We start from the raw sequence: 27160 nt of genomic DNA on the forward strand, positions 1-27160 counted from the left end.
GCGGGACCGGCCGGGCGGGCGCTGCGGGACGGGCGGGCGGGCGGGCGGCCGCCGGCAGGAGGCGCCGAGCCGGGCGGCTGCCGCGGCGGGCACAACCCCGGGGCCACCGCGCCGAGCCCGGGCGGGAGTGGCCCCGCGCGAGCAGGGAGCGGCGCCGCGCACTCCAGCCCGGAGGGCACCTCGAGAGAGGGCGCGGGGCGCAGCCTTCTGGTCTGAGCGGCTCTGACAAACGCCCTGGGGCCGGGAGCCGGGCTGCCCTGCGCGGGGTGAGCGCGGACGCGGACGCTGGACTCGTGCGGGGTTCCGGGCGTCGCGATGAACATCGTGGTGGAGTTCTTCGTGGTCACTTTCAAAGTGCTCTGGGCGTTCGTGCTGGCCGCGGCGCGCTGGCTGGTGCGGCCCAAGGAGAAGAGCGTGGCCGGCCAGGTGTGCCTCATCACGGGCGCCGGCAGCGGCCTGGGCCGCCTCTTCGCGCTCGAGTTCGCCCGGCGCCGGGCGCTGCTGGTGCTCTGGGACATCAATACTCAGAGCAACGAGGAGACGGCGGGCATGGTGCGCCACATCTACCGAGACCTGGAGGCGGCCGACGCCGCGGCGCTGCAAGGTAACTCGGACCTGCGCCGGATCAAGCCTCGCCCCACCCCCGAGCCCTCCCCGGGAGGGCCCCAAACCCCATTGCCCTGGTCAGCCCGGCTCGTCTTCGGCGAGTGGAGCTGGCCCCCTGGGAAAGGAGCACGGTCACCTCTGTCCTAGAAGGGGGAAGGTGTGCCGAACCCTTGTCTTTACGGGGGTCCTCTTTGGGGGCGAATGTCGGGTTTCCTAAACCCTCTGGGGATATCGGGAAGGCAGCGCTTGTTAGCACAGGTGTGAATCCTTAAGAAATGGCTCACTCGCTTTTGCGATGATGGGAAACTAAGGAATCTGGGAAGTTGTTCTCAGACTCGACTGATGCATGTCTGTGTGTTACTGTGGTCTGAACCGCTGGGGCTAAGGCGGCATTGATGATTTCACTATAACTTTAGCCGCCAGAAAATAATTACATTGTTGCACCACAGACAGGTAAGTGCTTTAGTTACATACTCAGCCTGATTGAAAGGTGTGCTGCCTCTTGGAAAGCGCTTGGAGGATTTAAGCCTCATTGTAAATTTATTCCGTGTTTTTGATAACCTCAGGAAATCTGCCTCACTGTATACTTATTAACTCACCTGAATCTGAGGGGTTTTGTTTTTTATTTCTTGTTTTTTAAGCCAATGCGGAGACCATAACCAACCGTAAATATTGGTCCAGGAAATTTGATAATGGCTCTTGCTCTTTGACAAAATTTTTTATTTCCGGAAAATACATAGAACTATACGGAGGAGATTAACTTGGACCCCACCCCTCCCCCCATATCGATCAATTTTCACCATAAGTATTGGCACCTGCCTTTTAGGCCAGAAAAGCAAAGGTCAAAACTGTTACATTTTCAAAAGTGGTATGGTAGGGTAGCAAATACAGATTTTTGTGTTCCCTGCTGAAACCTAAAAGATAAAGGTATTCAAAAACCAGGAAAGAGATTTGGGCTTTCAAAACTGAGATCTTCTGTGGTAAAATTGCATATTTACCTGTAAACTTGATTTATGCGAGGTGCTTCTGAGGAGAACTCGGAGATTCCAGTTAAAACAAACCAGTGACCTCCATTCTTTCATGAGAAACTTTAGGTTCATTTCTTGGGTTTGGATGACTTCAGATTGTTAGCTACGGTTTTGATTTGTGAGCCTTAAGGAGAGTTCCCATTTTGAAGGTGCTCTTACTAAAAGAAAAAGAGCCGGTTCTGGCCCCTGGTCCTCAAAAAAAGAGGAGTGTGCATTATTTGTGTTTGGGAGGAGGAGGTGTTATTCTCTGGGCTGAGATCAGTTCTTTCCAGGTGTCTTTAGCTCCAGGAAGCTGATCCCATGAGGTCTGACTTGTATTGGGCTTGTCACAATTACATGATTTTCCCCTAAGCAAAGTTATCCAGTAAATTGCTATAATTCCCAAAGACTCTTGGGGGAGGAAGGCAGCTGTAAGTTCAGTCATTGGCAAGCCTTATGGTGTTAGAAATCTGAAGCTCACTGTAGTATTTTTGTTTTGTGTGATCTTTGTCCTACTGATTGCCACGTGACTCACATTTTGCACCCCCCACCCTTTCTCTGTTCCATTTTCTCCCCCTTCATCTGGACTTCCGAGGACAGCTGGAAATGGTGAGGAAGAAATTCTGCCCCACTGTAACTTGCAGGTTTTTACCTACACCTGTGATGTGGGAAAAAGGGAGAATGTCTACCTGACTGCAGAAAGGGTCCGCAAGGAGGTTGGCGAGGTCTCAGTCCTGGTCAATAATGCCGGCGTGGTCTCTGGGCATCACCTTCTGGAATGTCCTGATGAGCTCATTGAGAGAACCATGATGGTCAATTGCCATGCACACTTCTGGGTAAATATAAACATCCTTGTTTTTATTACTAGGCCTTCCTCAATGAGAAGGTTGGGAAGGAGCCAGACTTCAATACCATCCTGGAAGACACCTATACTGTTTCACCACAAAGCTTCCTTCTAATTTGCTATTTCCCCATGGTGAATTACACTGTATGCCAGTTACTATCAAATAATTATTTTCTCCCCCGTCCCATGCAGTCTTTCTTGAGAAAGTAAAGGACTGAACATTTTGAACTAGTTTGAAAGATTGCCATAAAAATAACTAGAGGGAGCATAAAACCCTGGGTTTGTTTATTTTACTTTCTGTTGAGTTTGTAAAACATTGGTTGTTCTTATGAATTCCTGAAGTCAGAGTTTAGGCTTCCAAATTACTGCTCAGCCACATTTTAGAAAGTGCCAGAGATTCTGAGATCAGCATTTGTGGTCCATTGGGAGTGGTCAGGCCACCCTGGCAGTCACTTAACATCCATTGACCAGCCACAGGGTCTGTGGCATTGTCCTGATGGAGTAGGTCTCAGAACTGTCTCAGCTTACAAGATGCCTCTCTCAGGAGAACTGAAGTCACCCTGATAGGACCACAGAGTCGCTATATAAGGGGCAGGAGGACGGTGAGACTTGAGGAAGGAGAGACTTGAACCATATCCGCTTCTAACCGTCACAACTACAGCATCTAAGGATGAAAGGGAAGGAGGGCCTTCTGTTGCTCTGGGGACAAAATGAATCCCAATTTTCCAGCTAAACTTCAGTAATGTTGGGTGTGAAGCTCTCCCCCATAACTGTACACTGTTGACCCACTTTATTCTCTTCCTCCTCTGAAGTAATTCCCCTTGATTTTCGTAGATAGGTATGAGCCAATAAGGAAAGGGTAAGGAGGTAGGATGTTGGGTTGTTGTTGTTTTGTTTTTTGTTGTTATTTTTTTTTTTTTTGTATTTTCCATAGGTGGATTAGCCTTCTAATGGAACACAACAAAGAACTGTTTCTTTTAAATAGGTCACATTAAACCTCATTAATTTTTTAGCAACTGCTTAAAAACTTAATCTGGCTTTAGAAGTGCTTATTCAAATGTTGTTCCTTGAATATCAAACCATTTCTCTGATCCTGAAAGAAGCTTCCTTTAACGTTTTATTTTCAAACATGAGCTCTATTTAACCCATTTTCAAACTTCAAGAAATGAACACATAAATGACTTAACTAACTCATATTGATGTTTTAAATGAGTAAGGAGATTACCAAATACAGTTTGGGGGAACTTAAGTGTGTTTTGGTGGGGGAGCATGTGCATAGGTTGTGTGTGTGTGTGTGTGTCTGTCTGTCTGTCTGTCTGTCTTGAGTGCAGTGGGGGTGGGCAACTGAATAAAAGTCCCTGCTGCCATGGGGTCCACAAGAACAAGTGGCAAGGGGTGCATCAGGTGAGTAAAGGGCACTGCAGATGAATAAACTTGGCAATACAGTTTATCAAGAATCCTATGTATTGACAATTCTGAGTAAAACAAGCAGCCACCATTTGAAATAACACATGTGAATTGCAGGTGGCCTTGTAGTTTTTGCATTTGAATGATAAGGATGGAAGTGCCTTAGAAATTCCAGTTGATTTTAGTCAGCTTGTCATCCTTAAACAGATATATAGCCATTGGTGGGCTAGTTGTGAACCAACACCAGTATTTTTTTTTTTTCTCCATAGCCTTTGACTGAGATGATCCTCAGTTTCTGAACCATAAACTTTGACCTACCCAGTGCTCTAAAATTTAGCTATCTTGCCTACTTTCTCTGTATGATTACTTTCCTGAATTGTAAAATTGCAAATGAAACCACACTTTTAAAGAAACCCCATACAATCTGCAGTTAAATACTTTGAAGAGGAAAGCAGCCTTTTCTCGCTAGACATCCTATAAAATGGGAGCTAATTTAGAGTGTGTTAAGCACAGAAAATCCATAGCTTTAGCTTTGAAAATGCACATCATTTGATATACTGTAGTCTAATATTGGACTACTTTCTAACCTAAGGAGAAAATTGAATCAGGTCTCTGACAGAAAAATTATCGTGGAATTGAATCTGTATACTAAGGAGGAATATACCACCTTCCCAGAGTCCTTACTTTGCTTTGAGATGTTGCTTAACTACACAATTTAGGGAGTTCTTGGAAGCCTTGACCATAATGACGTCACTTCATATTAAAATATGGGAGGCTCCTGAATTCTCCAGCTGTTTTTCCCCTAAGCATCTAAACTTAAGAATTTATTTTCAATATTGAGTCAGAAAATTCATTTTAGAGTTGGAATTTCTGACTTCTTGCCGAGACTTACAAACCTTTTAAGAAGTTGAGAACTAGCAACTAAAATTTAAAGGAAGACTTACTATAATTTTTACAGGGACTGGCAGTGGGGGTGGGTGGGTGGGTGCACATATGCAGTGATGTAAGAGCTACCTGAATTCAGCTTCCTTTCCAGTAGTCCTCTTTAACAAAAATGTGTGTGACAACTGTCTAAAGATGTATTGGTTTATGCTGTTTTCCTTCCAGAGAAAATAACCAGTGTGTCTTTTTACTATATTTGGCTGGGGGAAAGAAGTTGCCCCGTTCATTTTAAAAAGTAGATCAGCTGAGCAAACAGTTGTGTAGTCATTTGAACAGATTGTCTGGAGCCAGACTTCTAAGTAGCAGTCGATGTCTGTTTTCATAAAACACTAAATGGTATGTTGATTGTGACCCAGAGTTAAAGTCCCATGTAGTGAATTGGAAAGCCGTGTGGACTTCCACTGAAAAGCTGTGGGTGCTCCTACTTCCAAACCCTTCTACTACTGGCCCTGCCTGGAGACCCTCTTCCTCCACTCTTCTACCTTTTAAGGCCTAGCTCAAGTTCTTACTATAATCTTCCCTCCCCACTCCAGCCCTTTTCTGGCATTTTTGCATATTAGAGCTGCAAGGATCCTTAGAGATCATCTTATTTTCTAATCCCTTATTTTCTGATGAAGCTGCAGTTAAATGACTTGTCTAAAGCTTTTTCTCTTCTTGCCATTATTTAAAAAAAATTTTTTTTGTTCACGTTTATTTATTATTGAGAGACAGACACAGAGCATGAGCAGGGGAGGGGCCGAGAGATGGAGACACAGAATCCGAAGCAGGCTCCAGGCTCTGAGCTGCCAGCACAGAGCTCCATGTGGGGCTCGAATTCACAAACTGCGAGATCACGACCTGAGCCGAAGTCAGACACCAGAGCCACCCAGGTGCCCCTCTCTTCTTGCCATTATTAATCTCTTGCAACATCTCTTTATTCTCCTCCTTTGTGGCACAGTACATGCTCTTTTGTGTAATTTTTTACACGTTGTGCCCTGAAATTCTGAAATAGATGGCAAGCTTTCTGAAGGCAGTTTGTTATATACTTCTATTTGTTTTCCCCTGCCTGCAATAGAACTCTACTCCTGAGACTAAATAAACACTCAATAAATGTTTGATAGTATAGGCTAGACTTCTGCTTAAATATTTAGAAGATAGCCTACTCAGAGGATACTCACAGGGACCTGTCTTCTGAAATTTCAAAAAGTAATAGGCATTATGTTGGACTAATTCAAGCTGCATAAGATTGAGGAAATTTCAAAATGGGGCTGGCTCACATTCATAATTGTATCTCCTTTTTTTTCCTATACAACTTTTCCATTCTCCCGGCCTCGCCTGTGTGCTCGTATTTACTGTAGTATATTAACTCTGCTCATTGGTGCAAGGCTAGCGACTGTGAGAAGGCCGGTGTTGATAAACCAATTTGAATCAAGCTCCAATTGAATTTATGGCAACCATTCATATTTCCTAATGGCTGGGCCTCAAGGAGAGGATTTTTCCTGTGTTCCTTCCTTGATTCTTAACCTCGTAGTCTGTACTTCTAAGCAATTGGAAGTTTTCACAGTACTTGCCATTGTTCTGCACAGCCCTCCAGTGTCCTGTGATCTTTCATCGTCCAGTATTCTTCCATCACCAGCAGCTCTCCTAGGAACCTTCTCTTGGTCACCAGTTAAGAAGTGATAGATTTGGGATGGATTCTAGTTAGTATAATCTGTTGTGCGACATTCATGGTTAGGACAAGACCAAGGAGAGTGTATGCAATACGATGCACATTAATTGGGGCATAATCACAGAAAACATTCACTTAGGCTCCCTCTGTATCTCTGTGTGCTACAAAAACTTGAAAATACCTCTCTAGACTCCTTTGAAATATGGCAGGTTGGCCTCCACACAGGAATTACAAACCCATGTTTCCCCCCAAAACCTTAATGTTGCTTCACTTGTTATTTTTTTAAGAGGAGTCCAATCTTAGCTTGCTGTTTTTGCGAGACATAGTTTATCTGTAGATCCTTTTTGACCAGAGAGCTGCATTTGGCCTTTATACGTGAGCAGCAAATTGATCCCTGATTAACCAAAAGGGGGTAGCAAAAGCATTTAACTCCAGGCCTTTTATGTTCTGCAGAAATTTTGCATGGTAAAGGGCTAAATCTGTCAAATAGCTAGTCGGTAATTTACTTCTATTGATACGGTAGTCAGACAAGATAATTGGTAGTTAATTAATAGACCACTTAACTTAAAAGGTTTCACAGTTTTAAAATACTAATTACTGAATTAGGCATTTATCTATATCCAAATGTCTAAAGTCTATTTAGTTAAAATCCATCCAGGAAAAGTAAAAGCCCACCACCTAGATCTGAGTAATGTAGCACTTAAAGACATTAGTGCTATGGTAGTACCTAATATCTCATGAATGGTCCCTAATCATTAGTGTTTAAGTTCCTATGTGATTTACTGGTTTTTAATCTCAAATACTGTATTGTTCTCTGGTTAGAGAAACCTAGTTTTGTTCAAGTCCTCTTAGGTTTAGAATTAAAAAAAAAAAAATCATTTCTAAAGTGTTCATATAAAACTACTAGGCTAGTACTTCCTCCTTCAAACCATAATATTAAGAATTGTTATACCAAATGTTTTATAAAATATTATTTTCCTACCTTACAATAGCTACTAAAAGTTCGGAATTCATGGCCAATTTTTAAGTCTCTGATAGAACGGGTCTGTTAAATAAATAACATGCATAAGTATCATGTTTGAGCTTTAGAAATAAAGATTTTTTAGGTCTTGAACTGAACTGCAAATTGACCTGGGGTGTGAATACTCTATCTTATTAATTCTTGTGAGCCCACTTCAGAATATCTCTTAGGTAGCAACCACTCAGGTACTTGGGACTGTGTCCCTAAGAGGGTCATTTCATAGCCTTGTTTCCTAACATAGAATAAGATCACATGCCCATCGAACATCGAGTTTCTATGTTTGGTATGTTACATGCTAGGCCCAAATCTATTGCTACTAGAAATCAGTATCTATGACTTGATAAAACATCACTTTACATAAGTGGTATGAGCAGAGAACCATCCTCTAAAAATCTTTCCAATATTTTAGATACATGTTTTAATCTGTGTCTGGTTACCTCAGTTGTTCAGAAAAATATTGCTGAGTAACCAATATCATATGAAGAATAGTGCTCCCGTAATTGCCAAATCCAGTGTGCAGCTTGATCATTCTACAGAATGTGATCCTGTTAACCATCTCTGAAACTCATCTTTAGTTTCCATAAAAAGCCCACTTTTTCCTGCTTCTCTTGTGTTCCCAGTCCTCCTGGCCTCCCTGCTTCTGAGATGTAATGATTAGGATTGCATACTCAGACCTCTTCTCACTGTGTACCTCTAGCTGGGTAATCTGTTTATTTCAATGGCTTCATCTGATTTCTAACACAGTTCCCAAGTTCACACACCTGTCTTGGCTGTTCCACTCATTCCCTAAAATCAACAAATCTCAAAACTGAACTCACTTCTTTTTGCCCCTTCTTGAATTCCCTGGTGTGGCCAGTGCCAAACTTGGGAACATCAGCAGTATCTTTAATTCTCCATCCTGCCCGCACTCATGAGTCCTGACTGTTCTGTTGCTACCATGTACTTTGATCCCCTCCTTCCCAGTCCTGCCTTATCCCATGTGCTTCCATCACCTCTTGCCTGGACTTTGGGAGGAGTCTCTGAACTTCTTTCCCTGTTCCCAGCCTTTGCTCTTCAACGTAGGGTTATCTTAGCAGACTCGAATTTGTTATGTGCCTGCTTAAAGATTATGCTACCCCAAACCCTTGGGTGACCATATTGTTCACAGCATGAAGTCCAGGCTTATTAGCATGGCAGCTTAGATCTTCTAAAGCTGATTTCCACTTGCCTTCCAAACTCATCATCTATCATATCTCCTGGTCAACCCAAAACTCCCACAGGGCTGGATACCTCACTGTGCCTTGATGGAACCCTGAGCACTCCGCTGTCTGCCATTTGAGTCCTGGGAGACAAAAGAAGTTGAATAGTTTAGACAAAATGTATCACTACTCCTGAGAGAGGAAAAAAATATTCATAATATTTTCGTGTTAACTTAATAGTCTCTTTGTATATTAGGGTGTAGTCCTTGTAGAATAGTTTAAAGTTCCATCCAGGGAATGGCCCACTCTTGTTTGATTATGTCCTGTTATCTCAATTCCTGGAAGCGGAGTTGATGTTTGTTCTTTTCTCCCTCATTATTTCTTCATCTAGGGCTTTATCCATTATCTGCCCAAGTAGAAATTAATCTACAGGACATGTCAAAGTGAAAGCATTCTTTAACCTGTGCTAATGTTAACACTGATTGAATAGCTTGTTCAAAAAGCTTGAATGGAGTGTGCCTGGGTGGTGTCCTTTGCTGTTCATTGCAGGATTGGGTCACTGGGGCCTAGGGAAGAGCTACAAACCCTGTGGCCAAATACTTAACTGCTCGTATTCTCCTCATTTATTCTCTCCCTTTAAATTTGCTTTTACCCTAACTGTTTTTCAGACTTTTAAGATCTTTGGCAAATTCTAGTGAATTGACTTTAGTTAACTTGAATACAATTCCTTTCAAGAAGTTTAATAACCTCAATTGGGACTTAGAATAATTTTTTAAAGTAGGGAACCCCTTTTTATTTGTTTTTTCCTTGAATTAAAGAATATTAACAGACTCATCTAAAATTTCTGTTCTGTTTCTTTCAGAAACCAAAATTAAGCTTCGTTCAATTATAAGTAGCCAGTATGCCTCTGTTTAATTCAGATACCTGCCTACGTGGATAGATGTATAGATGACATGTTTGTTTTCTTGATTTGGAATGCTTGATGAATAATAGGGCTCATGACTATGGTGTATTTATAGCCAGCGGACTGGAAAAAGTTCATTTGAGCCACTGTGTTAAGTCCTAAATACCCAGGATGTTTTTGGAACCCCAAATTGTATGTACTATGTTGAATTTCCACTAGGGGGTGTCCTGGCAGGGTGGATTTGTATCTTCTTTCCTTGTGCACATACAAGCGATAATTTTCCCAAGATAAAGGGCCTTTTGTAGCTAATCTTTGGAGTATGACAAACTCTGATAGTCCTTAAGAAATCGGGAACTACTCCCTGTATCAACTGAATGAGTTAAATCCAATATTTTGAGCCTGGAACTCTAGGGATCAGATTAAAATGTGTTAATCTCTCTTGGTTTAATTACTGATTTTTTTTTTTTAAATCTCAGAAGTTACTATAGGAGTTAGCTATTCAAAGAACTAACCCTTTATAGTTTCTATTATCATCTGACCTAAAGATTCCTTTTAGGCTGATACTTCTTGTAAGCATAATGGGAAAATAACTCAGAGGGTGGTATCTTGTAATTCTTTCTTTGAAAATCTGTAGTGGACAGGTAGAGTGTACAGGCAGTCTTTGGAGTGGGCCAGCCTCAGAGAACTTCGCTATATTGTGGCCTCACACTTAAGATACCACTGTTTGGAGTACAGGTTGTCAGAGCAGGGCTGTAGGATTTAATCCCAGTCACCTTGACACATTTGGCCAGCCATTGGGTCCCAGTCGGCCTGGGTTTGCAGGCTTACGCCATCCCAGCCCTGGAGGGTGTGCCTTTCAACACAGGGAACACTTACATCTTTCACTTGATCTTACCCAGCATGGCCCATTCTTAGATTCCTTTTTCATTTTACTTTATTTGTCAATTCTCTTAGAAATCAAGTTCACACCTGTCAGGGACCATTTTCCTAAACGCTCTGAGACTAAAATTAAGTGAACCACAGGGAAAAAACTGAATATCCTCTCCTAATGATCATAAAACTTTCAACACTGCAGCAAATGCTGCTAGAATATTTAACAAGTCAGGGCAATTACTGCCGCAGCCTTGAGTGCTGTCAAATTAGCCCAACTGACAAGCCACTTACGATGAATTCACATTTGGAAACAAAACATTACTTGGTCTGTGAAACTTTCAAAGATCACACAAAGTGATGCGTGAAAGATGGCCATGGTGTTAATATTGTGAAGGTTGTTTTTTGTGGGGGTTTTGTTGTTGTCTTGCTTTTTTTGTTTTGCTTGGTTTGGTTCGGGGAAACCGTGCTGTTTCTCTCTCATTTGCTGCTTGCATAAAAATGTGAATTTTTCTTGCCTTTCTTTCAAATAGCTTAGTACTGGAATTTTTAAATATTAACAAGGTTCAGCTTCTTAGTGTTATTCTAAACAATGGGGCTCAAAATAACACTTCCCAAATCAGTGTAACTGGGAAAATATTTGTGGTATAACTTATGTAAGCACATGGGTATTTTGAGGACAACTGAAACTTAAAATTCAAAGCCTGAATTTTCCCACCTGCAAATTGCACTTAACATACTGCCCCCTACTGATTTCTCAAGGGTTTTTAAAGACGAGATAGTTCTATTATCTCTTGGGAAAAAGACACATCAGGTATAATAAGTTAAAATAGTTCTGTACTAACTTTTAATATTTTTATGTTTGCTAGACTCTTCTCTGTCAGGTGTCGTAATTTATATTTTCAGCGGTTGTTTCTGCTCCTAGTAAAAGAGGACTGGAGGAGAGAGGGTTAGAGGAGAGGTGTTACTGGAAAACATTGTTGTTTCCCAGCAGCATCTAGGGTTCTGAACGGAAGGGGCTGGGCAACTGAAACAGCTGCTTAGCAATATGGTTTTGAGGCTGCTTCTGGTGGTCAGCTACTGGCATTTTGCCGGAAGCGTGGTCTGGTGCTGTGTGGAGGGCAGGGAGGCCTGGGAGCCATACATAGTAAGAACCAGGAACTGCAGGAACTTGAAGAAACAACATCACCAAAAATAGATGGCACTTGTAACCAAAATAGCCTGTAAATATATGCTTAATGAGTCTTGAGTGCATTTACTATACTTTTATATAGCACTTAAATTTTACAGACCCTTTCATAAACACTCTCCTCTCATTTGAGCCTCAAAGCAACCCTGAATTAAAGAGAGCCATTATCCCCATTTTTATGGATGAGGAAACAAACTGAGAGAGATTATAGGACTAGCCTAAGGTCACCCCTGGGGAAAGAAGAACCTAGGACCCAGACCCTCATCCCAAGACTTTAGTTTAGAACTTCTACAAATACTTAGCTGGGCCACCGGTTCAAAGCTCCTTGTCAATTTTCTTCTGTGAGTCACTTATGAAAGAATCCCCCTTCAAATGCTGATTTTTTTTTTTTTTACTAGCTTAGTTCGTTTAGCAATGACTAATGAACCCTAGCTTAATATCTCCAGAAAGTTTGCTCCATAAATTAGACAAGAATGTAAAATTCTAGGCTAAAGAACCAGCACCTCATCAGAATTTTATTACTAAAGCCCAGTTCATGTGTTTTTTTCCCTGCCTTTTCTGTAATTTTCCATGGTTTGCATCTGAGATGGTTACCTCATTGAGAAGACTGTAGGATATTCTCAGTCACTTGGCTTCCTTGCTTTTTCTGGTTCACATGTCGACATTGACAAGCTGGACACAAAAGGTAGCAAATAAACAGGGCACTTCTATGAGGACTGGCTACACAAAGTTCTAGAAATACTTGGTACCATAAAGTGTCAGTAACAGGATGATTTGAGTTTTGTTTTTTGTTGGTGTTGTTTTAAAGCTTATCTCCTGGAAAATGTAAAACTTTTATTCTGTTACATAATAATCTTACGGGATTAGAATTCCAGATAACTCTATAAGCTTTGCCTTTGGAAATGCTAATCATGGATTTTCAAAATTATGCAGTTTTGCCCAGCTGCTGTTGTCCAAACTTCTGGCCCAAGCATCTGATTTGTAAAGGGCTGATGTTTTCCTAGGTGGGGTTTTTTCATAGGCTTACCAAAGCATGAAAGCTTCAGAAAGGTAAATGTGAAAAATGGAAAAGGTAAAAGCTGAGGTGGGATGGGCCTAAATTCCTGGTCTTGAAAGCTGAGCCTTCAAAGCCTCTGTGGATGCAGGGAGAGGACTTTGAAGCCTCCTAGGTCTCTGTTTGGGAGCCTGTTCTAATGGCTAAGGGGTTGTCCTAGTCCATTTGCACTGCTGTAACAATGCCATGCACTGCATGGGCTATAGACAACAGAAATTTCTGTCTCACAATTCTGGAAGCTACAAGTCTAAGAAGATCAGGGTGCCAACAGATTTGGCATCTGGTGAGGGCCCACTTCCTGGTTCATAGACAGCTGTCTGCTGAAACCTCACATGGCGGAAGGGGTGAGGGGTTTCTCTGGGGCCTTCATTAGAAGGGCACTGATCCAATTCCTGAGGGCTCCCTAAGGCCCCACCTTCTCACGCCATCACTTTGAGTATCAGATTTTAACATATATTAACATTCAAAACGACAACAGAGGGGCTTGCCACTGCTAAAAATGGATCCAAGGCAAATATACAGAGAATCAGTCCATAAACTCTCATAGTTGTAGAAGGCACTGGGAGCCCTTGACATTGGTTTGAACCAGGCTTTATCTTATAAACATAAGAATGGAATGGTATGGAGAGTGGGGCTTCCCAACCCCTAATATCCCAGTTCAGAGAGTGAGGGTAGGATAGAGGGCAGCAAACTTAACCTTCCAATTCTGCTGAGTTTGTAGGAGAAATTGATCTGAAGCCCCTTGAGGTTTAGAGTAGACAGATTACCTAGCTCTCGCTAGAACCCTATGCTCAGCCTGTGTTCCAGAGCAGCGGCAGTAATGGCATCATCTGGCAGATTGTATGTTAGAAAAGCAGACTCTCAGACCCCCTCCCAGACCTCCTGGGCCAGAATCTGTATTGGACTCGGATCCCGGGTGATTCTTTGGCACATCAAAGTTTGAGGAGGAACCGGTCTTGAATACGCATTTTCCTTCTCACTTTCTCAATATTCTCCTTACCCTGCCTTTTTGTTTTTCTTTCCTGAGCTAATCAGCCCTTTAGAAATCTCCCAGACAAGAAAAATGCCAGACCACACACTCTGTGTTCCAATCTTACTCTAGGTTTATTATTATTATTATTATTATTATTATTATTATTTTGAATTCCGGTCCAGTATCTAAAAGGAAGAGTGCAGGTGCACTTTTGCTCCCTATTTCCCTTGGTCACCGTGCCCAGGATGGAGTTTCCAAAGCCCTAAGAGTCACGAAACAAAATGAAGACCATGCATTAAAGAGCTACATTCTTCCTGCCCAGGATAAGTTACAACCTTGCCTGTTGTGCATGCCCCTTTCCTCCACTTCTGGCCCCTGGCGTATCATTGGCATCCAGTATCAGATAATGGAGGGCATGATTTCTCAGACACCTGCTGTACCTAAGAGGAGGTCTTCCTTTTTAGTTTTCACAATTTAGGAACAGTTTAGGTGGTTTTGCCAGAGTTGTGATTGATAAGTGATTAGTGCCGTCTTCTTCTGTGATGAAGCTAGAATATACCAGACCAGTTACTGGATTAGCAATCATTGTCCTTGAAGATATCTCTTAATTTAGTAGTGGAGTGGTAGTTTGAAGGTACTGACATATAAGCTACAACTGACGGGCTTTTGAGCCCAAATTTAAGTTGTGATTTTTTTTTAAGTCCAAAATGCCTTCTGAATCCAGAAAAATGTCATATACTACGAGAACTAAAGCTTAGAAACAGTCATCAGCATGGAACCTGATTTGCTAATGTGCATGTTCCCTCAGATGTTGACAAAAGTTTTCTCTTTAACTGTGCCTCACACAACATAGAGACCTCATAGACCCTCATCTGTAATGAGTAAATTCTATGTTGTTACAGTGCACACTTCAGAATAAGTTTTCAGGAGTAACTTCTTGATTATATTTTTTACTTACGTAACAATTTTATTATTTTTGAAGATTCCACCGTAAGCAAACTAGGAAGCAAGGGAGAATGTAAACTGTTTACACATACGAAATACAGAGGATGATGAAAGGTGATCACGGGGACGTTGCTGGGCCATGCTGTTGGAATGGGGGCAGAGGGACAAAGGAGTCCGGCCCCTACAGAGGGCCTGAGCAGTGGCTGAGCTTGTGTGTGCAGTGTTTATGCCTCCTGGAAGTGGTTAGTAGTCACTAGAGCAGAAGCGGGGCCTCTGCCCTTTGGAAGATCTGTCGTTATTACAAGTTCTGAGATGCGATCTGAGTTTGGGGCAAAGCAAAGGGATTAATGACAACATGTTGTTTAGCAGACTATTTGGCTCCAATTTTGTGGGTTATTTTCATCATTCTGTAAGGCGTTATTAAATAGGGAAAGGGGCCTGAGCTTGAAGGAGATCATGGAACACTCCTTTGATCATCTGGGACTCGGTCAGGGGGAGGGTCAGGGAAGACAGCGCTTCAGGAACAGTGTTCAGCGTTCAGTTTCTTTTAACATACTGAGCTTCCCTGAGTTTAACAGAGACACAGAAAAACAATGTTTTGCAGATAATGTGTAATTTTGTTAATATGTAAGAGGTTTGAACTCAAGTTCCATTATTTTAAAAGGCACAGTCATGACATCATATAAATGTTTAATGAATAGATTTTTACTGCTTACCAGATGCTGGCATCTACACTAATGGAACTGATACCGTATTGAGTCATTTACGAGAGTCTTATGCAAGTTATACCTCAGTGTTACAACTTGTATTTCGAATGTGTGGTAGGAATCGAAGAAAGCATTATTGGATATAAGTCGCCGTAACATTTTTGAACAAAGAAACCTTGGAGAACCTTCTCTTTTTGTCTCACAAATGAGTTAAAATCAAGATTCAAAGAGGTCAAGTAATAAGGATGGTTAGCTGATTGGCAGTTGGGACCATGTGGACTCCAAAGACCAGTGTACTTTACAGACAGATTGAGTTTTAAGTTACCTCCTTTCCAGCATTTCTGCATAGCAAACCCTAAAATGCAAGGGAATGTTGATGTGTGAGTTGCTGCCTTGGGGTAGATTCATCCCATGCTTTAACAGTGGGAAGGCAAGTTAATGAAGCATTTATTTTTGCTGAATAACTCATGGTGTCATCATCTAGGTGTTCATTTGAAAAGCCCAGCTCTTTTATTAGCTTCTTGGTTGCAGGGCAACTGTAGGAATGTACTAGTGCATGTGTGTTAAGCATTAACTGCTGATGCCTTCAAACGTTAAACTAATCCCCATAGCCTCAAAATAATAACAAAAAGGACAGTAGATGTAACATTGGTATGCATTCAACAGTTATGACATATTCTTTAGCCTCTCTTCTATAGCTAAAGACAGAATGTTTTGTGTCAATCTGATAAGAGATTTTGATGAACGTTTTGTTAAGTCCGAGATTAGTTCCAGGCTTCAGTATCGTGGGGCTCTGTTGCACAATTTGTCTGGAGGCTTTCCTGTCTCTACAAACACACCAAATAAGAACAACAAAAAAAAAGCTGTCATTCAATTATAATGATTCCAGAATTTGTGCTGTTAAGTGAAACTAAAAGATTTAGAGTCAATCAATATATTGCTAGCAAGTTCAGATTTAGTTTTTACTTCCTAGTTAAAGATGATTTTGTGGGGCCCCCTGGCTGGCTCAGTCAGAAGAGCATGCAACTCTTGATCTCAGGGTCGTGAGTTCGAGCCCTCATGTTGGATGTAGAGATTACATAAATAAATAAAATTTTTTAAAAGATAATTTTGTAATGAAAACTTTCAACTATCACATTCTGTGGTCAGAGTGAAATTTCTTAAGTTTGGTGGTCAGTATATTTACCAAGCAGATACCTGTAAATCTACAGAATTAAGAGTATTTAGCCATATGTTCCTTTCCCAGGTTAGCTTGGGGGGGGGGGTATGTCACCGTTTTTCAATCTTTAAACATGCTGATGATTTATCCTATTAGCCTTTTTAACTGCGCTCACTATATTTTCACAGCGCCTTCAATAGTTTGTATGTACTACTGAATCATAGTTTTCCAGGAGCAGTGACTGAGTTTTCAGAGAAGAGTGCCACCAGATGTCATTTTAGCCTTGTAAATAAGCAGTATGTTCCTTTGTGATTCTGATAAAGATAAGTTACTCCAGGAGGCGACAAAGGCAGAAGGAGCAGAACAGCAAGTAGAGTTCTTGCACCAGGTGGAGGGGCCATGAGGGTGTCCAGTTAGGTGTTCTTTGTGCAGTGGAGTCTTAACTGTACTTTTTTTTTTTTTTTCAAGTTGTGTATATACTGCTGTTAATTTGAGGATTCTGAAAAGCCTTACTATTTTATATGTGCTGATGATGTTAATCCTTTTCCCATCAAAATATGATTTATGACCTTCTTTACAAATGAAAGTCTTCTGTTTTTTGGTGTTCACATGAGAGATAAACACTTTAAAATGATTCTTTTTCAAAGATGCTTTTTCTGGACTTGACCGTAAGACAGTTATACAAACACACAAAAATATGGCATGAGGCCTTTTTCCTACTGTGAGAAATTAACTTTGCTTTTCCCTTAGTGTCCATTAACCTGGCATGGCTTGCAAATATGGAAAACACATTCTAGGTGTTTTACCTACACCTTTAAAATGTCATCAGTCTCGAAATTTCAAAAGCCAGGCTTTGCCAGACACCACATTTCTTCACATTCCCTTTTGTCGAACTTTAGGCTAATTTGTCCTGACAGTGCAGCCACAGGCTGTGTGTTGCTGTGTGTCATTAAGAGCACCAGGAATGATCTGGAGGGTTACAACTGTTGGAAGTTAATTTGGCGTAAACCTAACTTTCAAAGATTTCTCGAGATATGACATGTCATGTCTGTGTCCAGTCACACTTCTGTTTAAGGAATTCTTGTTTATATTATAAATATGACCTTTACAGTTATCTTTCAAAGTGCCCAGTGCTCTGAAGAACCCCGAGGAGCTGTAGCAATATTAGATTTAAGTATGTTTCATAAGAATGTCAGTGTCCATTTGAATGTCCTCCTCCCTCCTTTGTTTTTTCTTTTTAGTCAGCAGTAACAACCCCATCAGCTCGTGGCCAATTATGGTATTCGAGTCATGTGATAAAATTACTCATGAGTATTCAAAGGTCTGTCTCCACACTTTTTAGACAGACGCAGAAGGAGACAGAGATAAGAGTTATCTCTTGCTGCAGATAAAATACTCCCTAGATCTGTTCCAACTTTAAATTCTCCCACCGACAATGCCAATGAATGTATATTGGTTACTGACTCTGAGACCCCCTAGATCGAGAGTCAGCCATTTTTCCTGATGGAGAACCACATGTCCTCTGTTTCGCAGACATTTGAACAGAAGGACGCAGCAACGGAGCACAGTTCTCCGACTCGGGTTAAGCATCTAGCTAACTTTGCCAGCCACCACTGACACCAGCTAATAACTCTGCACTTTCTTTAGAGCCCCCTGTATTGGGTGGTAACTTCTGATCTAGGTAATCCGTCCTGAGTGGAGATCACACAGCAGTCCAGGTGTTCAGTGAGTTATCTGAGTTGCCCCTCTCAGATCCACCGATGGTGGCAGATGCATGAATTTATACTTAAGCCGTTTGGGTGTGCTTTTAGATTTGCCCTTTATGTTCTTTCAATGACTCTTTGAGACAAAGTTAAAGATCACAAACCTTAGCTTGAACTGACTGGTGTCATGGCAACTAGCACTTCACCTTTTGCTGGTCCCCATCTCATACATGCTACAATATTTGTGCACATTAATAATTCATTGCAAAGTGCCAGATTTCTTTGTGCTGTCAGACTGTGTCAAGGACGGAATATGCTGTGCTATCTCAGATGTCATCTACCAGACTGTTGAGGGCAAGAGTAATCAGAAAAGAAAACTAGTCAGGTTACTTGGGAAAATTCCTGAAAATATGATGCTTTCTAGCCACCCATTTATAGCATTTTTCTTGTAAAGTAAGGGATAGAATTAGTGTTGATCAAAGTTTATTTGGTAATGTGCCCCAGACACAAGGCAGGACTTGGGTTGTGGAAATAAGGCACAAGCAGTAATTGCTTGCCTCCATTCAGGCAGCAAAGGAAATGATTAACAGCCTGAGTGCTCAGTCACGTGGATCAGGCTCCAGTGCGAACCCTGAAAACTCAGGTTTAAAAAGAAACCTCAGTGGTCCTGATGTGAACGCTTTTACCTCAGGCTTGCCTTTGCCTGGCACACACTAGGAGCTGAGTGTTTGACCCCAGTTTTGGGAAACCCTGAGTTTGGGTTTTGAGGCTGACCCTGGCCTTGGATGCCTTTTCTCACCTCCCAGTTTCCTCAACCTTGTTTGTTCTCAGCCTTGATAGCAGTGTCATTGTATTAGGCCTATAATTGGTGAGCTTCCTAAAGAATATAGGCCTTTGTCTGAGGATGTAGAAAATGCAATGAAACGACACATTGGATTTCACTTATACAGAAGGTCGTGTTTGTCCCTGATTGGGCAAAGAAATCACATATTTTAAACCAGACATTGACCTGCCACTACATTTTTTTTTTTTTAACTCTCCCTCCCTAAAGGAAGCTTTAAAACAAACCTGTGTCACACTTTACTAGCTACTCAAAGTGAAGCATATTTCTCTGAAAAATGTTTACAACCCACAATTGGAAAAGATTTTAGCCAGCCATATTTGGATTCTTTTCTTCCTCTTTCTCTTTTTTTCCTCCTTCCTTTAAATACAAAACAAGTAGCTTAAATGTCCCTGCAGACTACTTGGTGGGAGGGTGGGTGGGGAGGAAAGCAGGCCCAAGTCACAGTTTTTAGAATACACAGGCATAATACCCTGTGGATACACTAGAACTGTTCTAGTGCTTTAACAATTAAGTGCCGGTAAGTGTAAATTCTGCTTAGAGACAGGCACAGAACCAGCTCCCGTTTTAGCCATCATCATTTGGCCAGATCATAAAACAGTACCTGCCTGTGATAGATAGATGTTCAAGAAACACTTGTTGAATGAGTAAGTTAATACCACCAGACTAATTTCAGGAAAAGGGGAAGGGGTCATTAATCAGTTTTAGAACATGCAACAAATTAAACTTAAAAAAAAAAAGTTAGGAACTTGTTAATCTGGTATCACCTACATTTATATGGTGCAGGGGATCTGGATTGGTCATTTAACACCTGCAGGCAACAACGAACGTCACACACGAGCACGGGGAGGTCATTAGAGCCAAACTGCTCTGTGTCCATGTGTTTCTAGTCAGGGCCAGCTGCCAGCTGGAGTGAGTGGTCACTGGTGATGTGAACAAGCAGGGTCAGCGATTCAGATTCATCAGGTGATTAAGCAGCAAGTTCTTTCCAGTATTCTATGCTGTGTGTCGTTTCTTGGGATTTAATATTGAGACTTTCTACATACTTAAGAACTTAAAAGTAAGATCCTTTGAACTAAACCTATCCCTGTCTTCTAAGACTAGGCAAACTTTTAATACTTAGAACTGGTCTCCGAATAACGTCAAAAATAAATTTTAGACTTTTTAGTTAATCTGGGAACAGTTCATCATAACCAGATACTTAAAAGAAGACTTACAGACTTGATTACTTAAGGATACATTTTCTTATTTAGATTTAATGATGTTACTTTATTGTAATTCTTAATATAATGGCCATATATAAGCTGTTGAGTCTAAAATTGAACCTATAATGACCTGAAGTACCAGGTCTTGCCTTTTTTGGCTATCAAGCAGACCAAAATAATAATTATCGTAATTGCCCTAGCCATTCCCACTACCTACTGCAAAGAGGTAAAAATCCAGCTGAAACGTGTCTCTCTTCCATCCAGTAGTATGCCAGGTCTCTGAAGTACGTAAGGCACATGGTTCACATTCTCTCCTCCACAGGGTATTACAGGGGAGTAATTCTCCCATAATCTTTGAAGCTTGATCTCCCAGCTTCATCTGAGGCAGCCAGACAAATAAATATAAAACAATCAAAATCCCATAGAACATGTAATTCTATGTTACGGTGAATGGTACTGACCATATGTCTTAAAGAAATATGAACGAAATTAAGGTGGTATAGAATTATATAAAGGCTCAACACCTCCAGTAGAGAATTATTTCGAAACTCCTGTGACATAAGCATGTTGAAAAGCATAAGAGGTTTTGTAAACACGTGATTAATATTATACTTTGAATGATGTAGGAGGGCATTGGCAGTAGATTGTCAGATTAGAGAAGAATTCATGGGTAAAACCTCACAGGTGAGAAGGGTGCCCTGGGCAGCAGCAGTGAGGTGGCCCAGAAAAATGGGGTAGGAGTTGGGGCAGGGGAGTCGCATGCTAATCAGAAGGCAGACTGGGGACCACCTTGGGACCCTTGACAGACATTCATCTGGCAACTGTGTGCACCATGGATTGGAACACAGAAAAGCTTCAAAATAAATGGAATGACCATTTTTGATCTTGTACATGCAAAAATTATTGTAACAAATTAGATATTTATGCAAAAATTCAGTGATCCCTTAGCCAGGAAATCCTCAGAGAGGGGCATGCAACTCTTCTTTAAGTCCAGTGTGTATTGTTTGGGTTTTTTTAACTTCATAAATCATGGGGAGGCTGTGTTGGCAATGGGATATAACTCAACAGTAGACAGATTGCTCTTTGCTGCTTTCTTTTAAGAAGCAGGTTATAAAACTGTTGGGAGCCTGGTGAAGTAGTTAATAGATCATCTTAAGCAATTTGAAGTAATTTTTTTTTTTTTTTAATACAGCCTTGTTGTGTCTTGAAGGTAAAAGATCCAGAGGGAAAAAGAGTTTAGCGAATAAGAAATCAATGCTGTCCCTGGGTCTGTTGCCCTGGAACTTCTGCTACTTGCTTGGCTACACTGGCCAGTCACCTGCTTCTGTGGGAAAGTCACTGCCCTGTAAACCTCCACAGAGGGGTGTGTGCATTCAGAATGCTGTAAGCTCTTGGCAGTGCAGTCAGCATAGGACACAGTTTTCATTAAAATGATCCTGTACTTTCATCCCGCGTTTTTACATCCTGAACTACTTTACCTCCTGTAGATACAGGGTAAGCTGGAGGTCCTCTCACAGACCAGGAGATAGCTGTGTTAAAGTGTCATGAGCATAAAAAGATCTCTGACCTGGGAGTAGTTTAGATTAGCAGATAACTATCACTTGAAAGGTGATAAAGAGTCTTCGACTAACGGCTTTCTTTTCATCTCTGGAGATTGTCCCCAAAAGCTCTTGTGTTACAGTCCTTTTGGTCACGGCTTTATAATAGGCCTGCCATACCAATGATACGGTGTTATGTTAACCAGACACTTCAAGGATCTTCTCTTTTCATGGATGTGTAAGATTTTTAAATGAATTGGGAAACGTTTATTATGTGGGTAAAACATTAGGTAGGATTGGCTCTTAGATGAAACTCACAATGTCAGTTCTAAAGCTTCAATCTTCCTTCTCTTTCAGACCACTAAGGCTTTTCTTCCTACAATGCTGGAGATTAATCATGGTCATATTGTGACAGTTGCAAGTTCCCTGGGATTGTTCAGTACTGCTGGAGTTGAGGTTTGTTTGTCTAATATAAAGCATTTCCTTCCTTCAGTCGCTTTATCCCGAATATCCCCAAATCCTGTAAAGAGTACCTGTGGCCCATACATTTATGAAAGCACTCTACCTGTGTGCTGTTTGTGGAATGTTCTGCGATACCCCAGGGCCAGCTGGTGAGGTGCAACTCTAGTATCTTGTGCCATAAAATCACTTCTGCTAGTTTGACAAAGCAGCAGCAGCAGCAGCAGCAGCACTGGGTGGACCAGTCCTCAGTGTGCCCCATTTTCATTAGCAGTTCTGCATGATGATGGTGGGGAGGTGCAGGGTCAAGAACGAAACCATGGAGGGCAGTGGCAGTGCCACGGGAAACAGATGAATGAGGCCAAAGGTTGACGTTCTGTTTTGGTCAACTTGCCAGAAGTGAGCCATCCTGTATCAGCTCATCAGAGAAGATGGCTACGGCAGATGTGAGGTGTCTCGCAATGTTAGATCTGTAGAACTGGGCTTAATCAAGCCCTGTTCTTCACCACAAATTGTAAAGTGCATGTGTGTGTATCAGCCTGTGCTGTCTGTCCTGTGGGAGCCTATAGCGTAGAGTTAAAAATTGCATGCAAATATGCAAAAGAACACCAAATAACAGATGGCTTCCATGTTCTACATTTCCACTCCTACACTGCAAATGGGACAAAGGAGAACTTTCTATACTGTGTGTTCTTAGGTAAAGGTTTGGCTTAAGTTTGCAAGGTGTAGTTATCATTTTCTTCACTTTACACTAAAAAGACAAGTGGATCATAACAACTTATAACCTAAGCTAGACTCACCTTTGCTCTCATAGAATTAAACAAACTGGATTTTTATTCTCCTTTACTGAACAAGAGGCCATTTGTAAATTTCCAGAAACTTCAAAGTGAACCCTTCTCCATTTTTAGCTTCAGTGTGTTAGCCTTTATAGAATCCTTTGTGGTAACTTCCGCAAAGTAATATGATACTTGGTCGATGTGGCAAAAAGTGTTCGTCTGCTGTTGCTTTGAAAATATTATTTCTGCACCAAACCACATCAGATAGCTGTCTTTTAAAAATGCTTTCCTTTTCTTTGCTTAGTCACCTGTAACCTTCTGTATCAAACACATAACCAAAGTAATAGGATCACGGAAGCTTGAGTTCGGTGGGTTTGGTGGGGGATCTGTGCACATACTTAGTGTTTCTGTTCTCTCCCCCTCTAACTCAGGATTATTGTGCCAGTAAATTTGGAGTGGTGGGTTTTCATGAATCCCTGAGCCATGAGTTAAAGGCTGCTGAAAAGGATGGAATTAAAACAACATTGGTTTGCCCTTACCTTGTAGACACGGGCATGTTCAGAGGCTGCCGAATCAGGTCAGTGAGAACCTATCTTATTGATAAAAAAGCAGTTTAGAAATCATCTTTCCATATTGGGAGAATATGTAGAATCAGATCTTACCCTCTAACTATCATTTCACAGTTCAACCTGTCATTTCATCGGTCAAGGTTTGTAAAGTTCCAATGAAAAAGCTTAACAGGTGAGGGTCGGGTACCCACAGATACTAGCGCGAGGAAGTCAGTCTAGAAGCATCAGAAAGGAATTGGCCTCTCTTCAAGAAGAAAAGAAATATCCAGGATTTTCCTTAGAAGCTACTTCCTTAGGAGTTTTTTTTTTTTTTTCTTTAGTATTGGTAAATGAATGTGACTTTGATTTGGATCTGAAACAATGTCACTGTCACAAAAGAGTAAGCTTTTCTTTTAAAAAGACCTTTGAATATTGCTCTCCAGATTTGGGAGCTTCGTTTTTGTGGAGAGTATATATAGGTAGATTCATTGTGACAGAATGAGAAGAACTATTTAGATTTACTAAAGACAAAGTAAAATTCCCACCCACTTTGAAAGGAGGCATATGGGAATATAAATGCCAGGTCACGTCGGACTTGAACTAAGCCGGTAAACAAGCTCACAAATCTTAATAGGATACCTGTGAAGACATGCTTACTTTGAGATCTTTTCTGGGAAGAATTTGAAAGGCAAAGGAAGATAACCAGTTCCCTGTTGGTGAGGGCCATTCTTAACACATCCTGAGCCTGGCCAAGCTGGGAAGCAGGTGGAGCTTGATTTGAGTCATTCCAGTCTCAGGCTGACTCCTAGTCTGGACGGGAACAGACTCAAGCTCTGCCTCTTTTCCCGTGTGTGTGTGTGTGTGTGTCTGTCTTCGTCTTATATACTTAGAAGCCAATTGCTGAGAGTGTAAGGAGTCCTGTTTCCTATTTAGCATCATGGCAGGTGTCCAAAACTGTGGTGAGACAATGAAAAGTGAAAGGAGCACGTTATACTATTAGGTTATTTTAATGTGTAATGTAATGGATTCAGCTGAAGGTAGGATGTCTATATGTACTTTGTTTCAGAGACCCCCGAGAGAAAATACCTTGGAATGTGTGTAGCTGACTTTCTTCACTCAGGAAGGTTATACCAGTATACACGCCATCATTTCAGCAACACTTAGCACTGAAAGTTTGGCGTCGTTGGGGTGCCTGGGTGGCTCAGTCAGTTAAGTGTCCAATGTTGGCTCAGGCTCAGGTCATGACCTCACGGTTCATGAGTTCTATCCCCACGCTGGGCTCTGTGCTGACAGCTCAGAGCCTGGAGTCTGTTTTGGATTCTGTGTCTCCCTCTCTCATTGCCCCTCCCCAACTCGTGCTTGGTCTCTGTCAAAAATAAATGTTAAAAAAAATATATTAGAAATAAATAAAAAGTACGGCATAATGTTTGGGTTGAGTGTTATGCCAAACACTCTCTTCTTTTTCTATTGAAAAAAAATAGAAAAATAATATGAAATACATTTTAAGGCATTTTAAAAACATGATTTTCTCATTTTAGAGAAAAGCAGACTGATTTTGCTTTTTTTTTTTTTTAGCTCGTTTTCCAGACTATGCAAATAAAATGTATTCATAGTAAGAAATTGTGGAAAATACAGAAAAGCACAATGAAGGAAACAAAATGAACCTATGTTAGATAACGCCGTTATTAATGTTTGGATGTGTATTTCCAGTCTTCCCTACTTTGCGTTAATTTCATTTTTCTAATATATAACTTCCAGGAAAGAAATTGAGCCTTTTCTGCCCCCTCTGAAGCCGGATTACTGTGTGAAGCAGGCCATGAAGGCCATCCTCACCGACCAGCCCATGATCTGCACCCCCCGCCTCATGTACATCGTGACGTTCATGAAGAGGTAACTCGGGTGGGGTTCCCTGGTGCACTGCGTCTGTCTCATGCCCGCCCCACCCCTATAACTTCACATGAGACGTCACACGTTTGCTAATAGCCCCCTTTCCCTTTTCAGCATCCTCCCTTTTGAAGCAGTCGTGTGCATGTATCGGTTCCTAGGAGCAGACAAGTGTATGTACCCATTTATCGCTCAAAGAAAACAAGCCACAAACAATAATGAAGCAAAAAATGGAATCTGAAAATCGATCTTTTTTGTATGGAATATCATTTCTATCAGAAGACGATCAAGGTATTTCAGTCCTATCTACATCAGCATTATTGACATTCTCTGGATTCCAAATCCATGTTGACTTTTTTTTAAATCAACTTTTTAAAAAATAAATAAAGTGTAAATTAACCGACTAGAATACTTGGAAAATGTGATCAGCAAAAGTGAGCTTACCTTGTTGCCAGCAGGCTCCTTTTCGGCCGAACCCTAAAACCTGTCAAATCTTTCAGACAAGCACTGTGTGACATCTCCAGGCTACCATTATTTTTTTTAATGAGCAGAAAGTCTAGAGATGATAACAGTGTGTTTCAGCCGTGTGGGTTTTTTTTTTTTTTAATCTCCATGGAGTTTATTAATTCTTGTAATTAAACTCTAGCCAATTGACGCCCTTGCAACTTCAAGGACTGATAGTGCTCTATTTTCTCATGTTTTATAAGTTTCAGTTTTGCAAAGCCTGTGTGGCTTTTCGTGGTGTTTGTGTGTACAGCTCTTTTGAAAAGGAATTTTGAAATCTCCACCAATTTGAAGTAAATGATGTTTGATTATTACAGTAAAGGTGATCAGGTCTCTTTCGTAAAGTCATAATGACTGAAGTGTTAGCTGGATTTTTAATTTTATCTCTGAAATCTTCCCTTAAGGATCTATTACTCTGGAGACCTAGTTATCCACAAAGGTCATACATTTTCTACCTGTGAATTTTGCTGCATACAGAAAGTGCCCTTTCCTCAGGAAGTTGCTGTGTTTCATTTCTCTGAGTGGACTTTTATCTAGAATACATAGCAGCTCTGCAAAGAAACAGTTCCTAAAATTGGGAACTTCCGCATTAAAAAAAAACTCCCCATTTTTGTGCCAACTATGATTACTGAGGGGGAAAAACCATATTCTATGGAGTACGTATGGAAGGGTGTAAAGATTCTTCTGAAAGTTTTATTCACATTGTAGAACAGCAATTGACATTTTTACAGTATTTTTTTGTAAAGCAAACTATTTTGTGCCTTGAATTTGGTAAATGTGTATTAGTGAAATGTTGTTAAAGTGGACCTCTACCTCTGTATCTAAATGTATACCATCCACTTGTAAATTACTATAAACTATTATGTGATTGCCTTTTTTTTTTTTAGAATGTCTTGTTTAAATAGCGACCAATGTTTAAGGCTATTAAAATAAGCCATCTTTTACTAATTAATTGGGACGTTTTATAAAGGACTGATTAAATTTAAAGAATTAACCTACATGTGCAATGGACTGTGATTATTAGTTATCAGTAATATTGTAGAGAAAATCATTGCGTCCCCTTTTTTACTCATGCCAGATCACACTTAAAAGAAGAAACGTTTGAATGGGGTAATGTTCACGAACCGCCATTAACAACTCAGGGTGCCGTGCACTCAAGTTTCTATTGTTACCGTCTCCTTAGATGAGATACTTCATCAGGGGCTTGTTCGCACTGAAAGTGGGAAGACAGCATCCCATTTGCCATGA

The 27160-nt window shown here is 41.1% G+C and overlaps 1 protein-coding gene across 1 annotated transcript; it reads left to right on the plus strand.

Annotated features, from left to right (window-relative positions):
• Nucleotides 1-303: 303 nt before the first annotated feature.
• Nucleotides 304-26910, plus strand: RDH10 (retinol dehydrogenase 10). Its single transcript, XM_043601207.1, has 6 exons — nt 304-604; nt 2214-2449; nt 22099-22197; nt 23408-23553; nt 25283-25414; nt 25526-26910. The coding sequence occupies exons 1-6, from the start codon at nt 316-318 to the stop codon at nt 25647-25649; spliced, it is 1026 nt and encodes a 341-aa protein (XP_043457142.1). The 5' UTR covers nt 304-315; the 3' UTR covers nt 25650-26910.
• Nucleotides 26911-27160: the final 250 nt, after the last annotated feature.

Source organism: Prionailurus bengalensis, chromosome F2, assembly GCF_016509475.1.
Source record: "Prionailurus bengalensis isolate Pbe53 chromosome F2, Fcat_Pben_1.1_paternal_pri, whole genome shotgun sequence".
NCBI classification, from domain to species: Eukaryota; Metazoa; Chordata; class Mammalia; order Carnivora; family Felidae; genus Prionailurus; species Prionailurus bengalensis.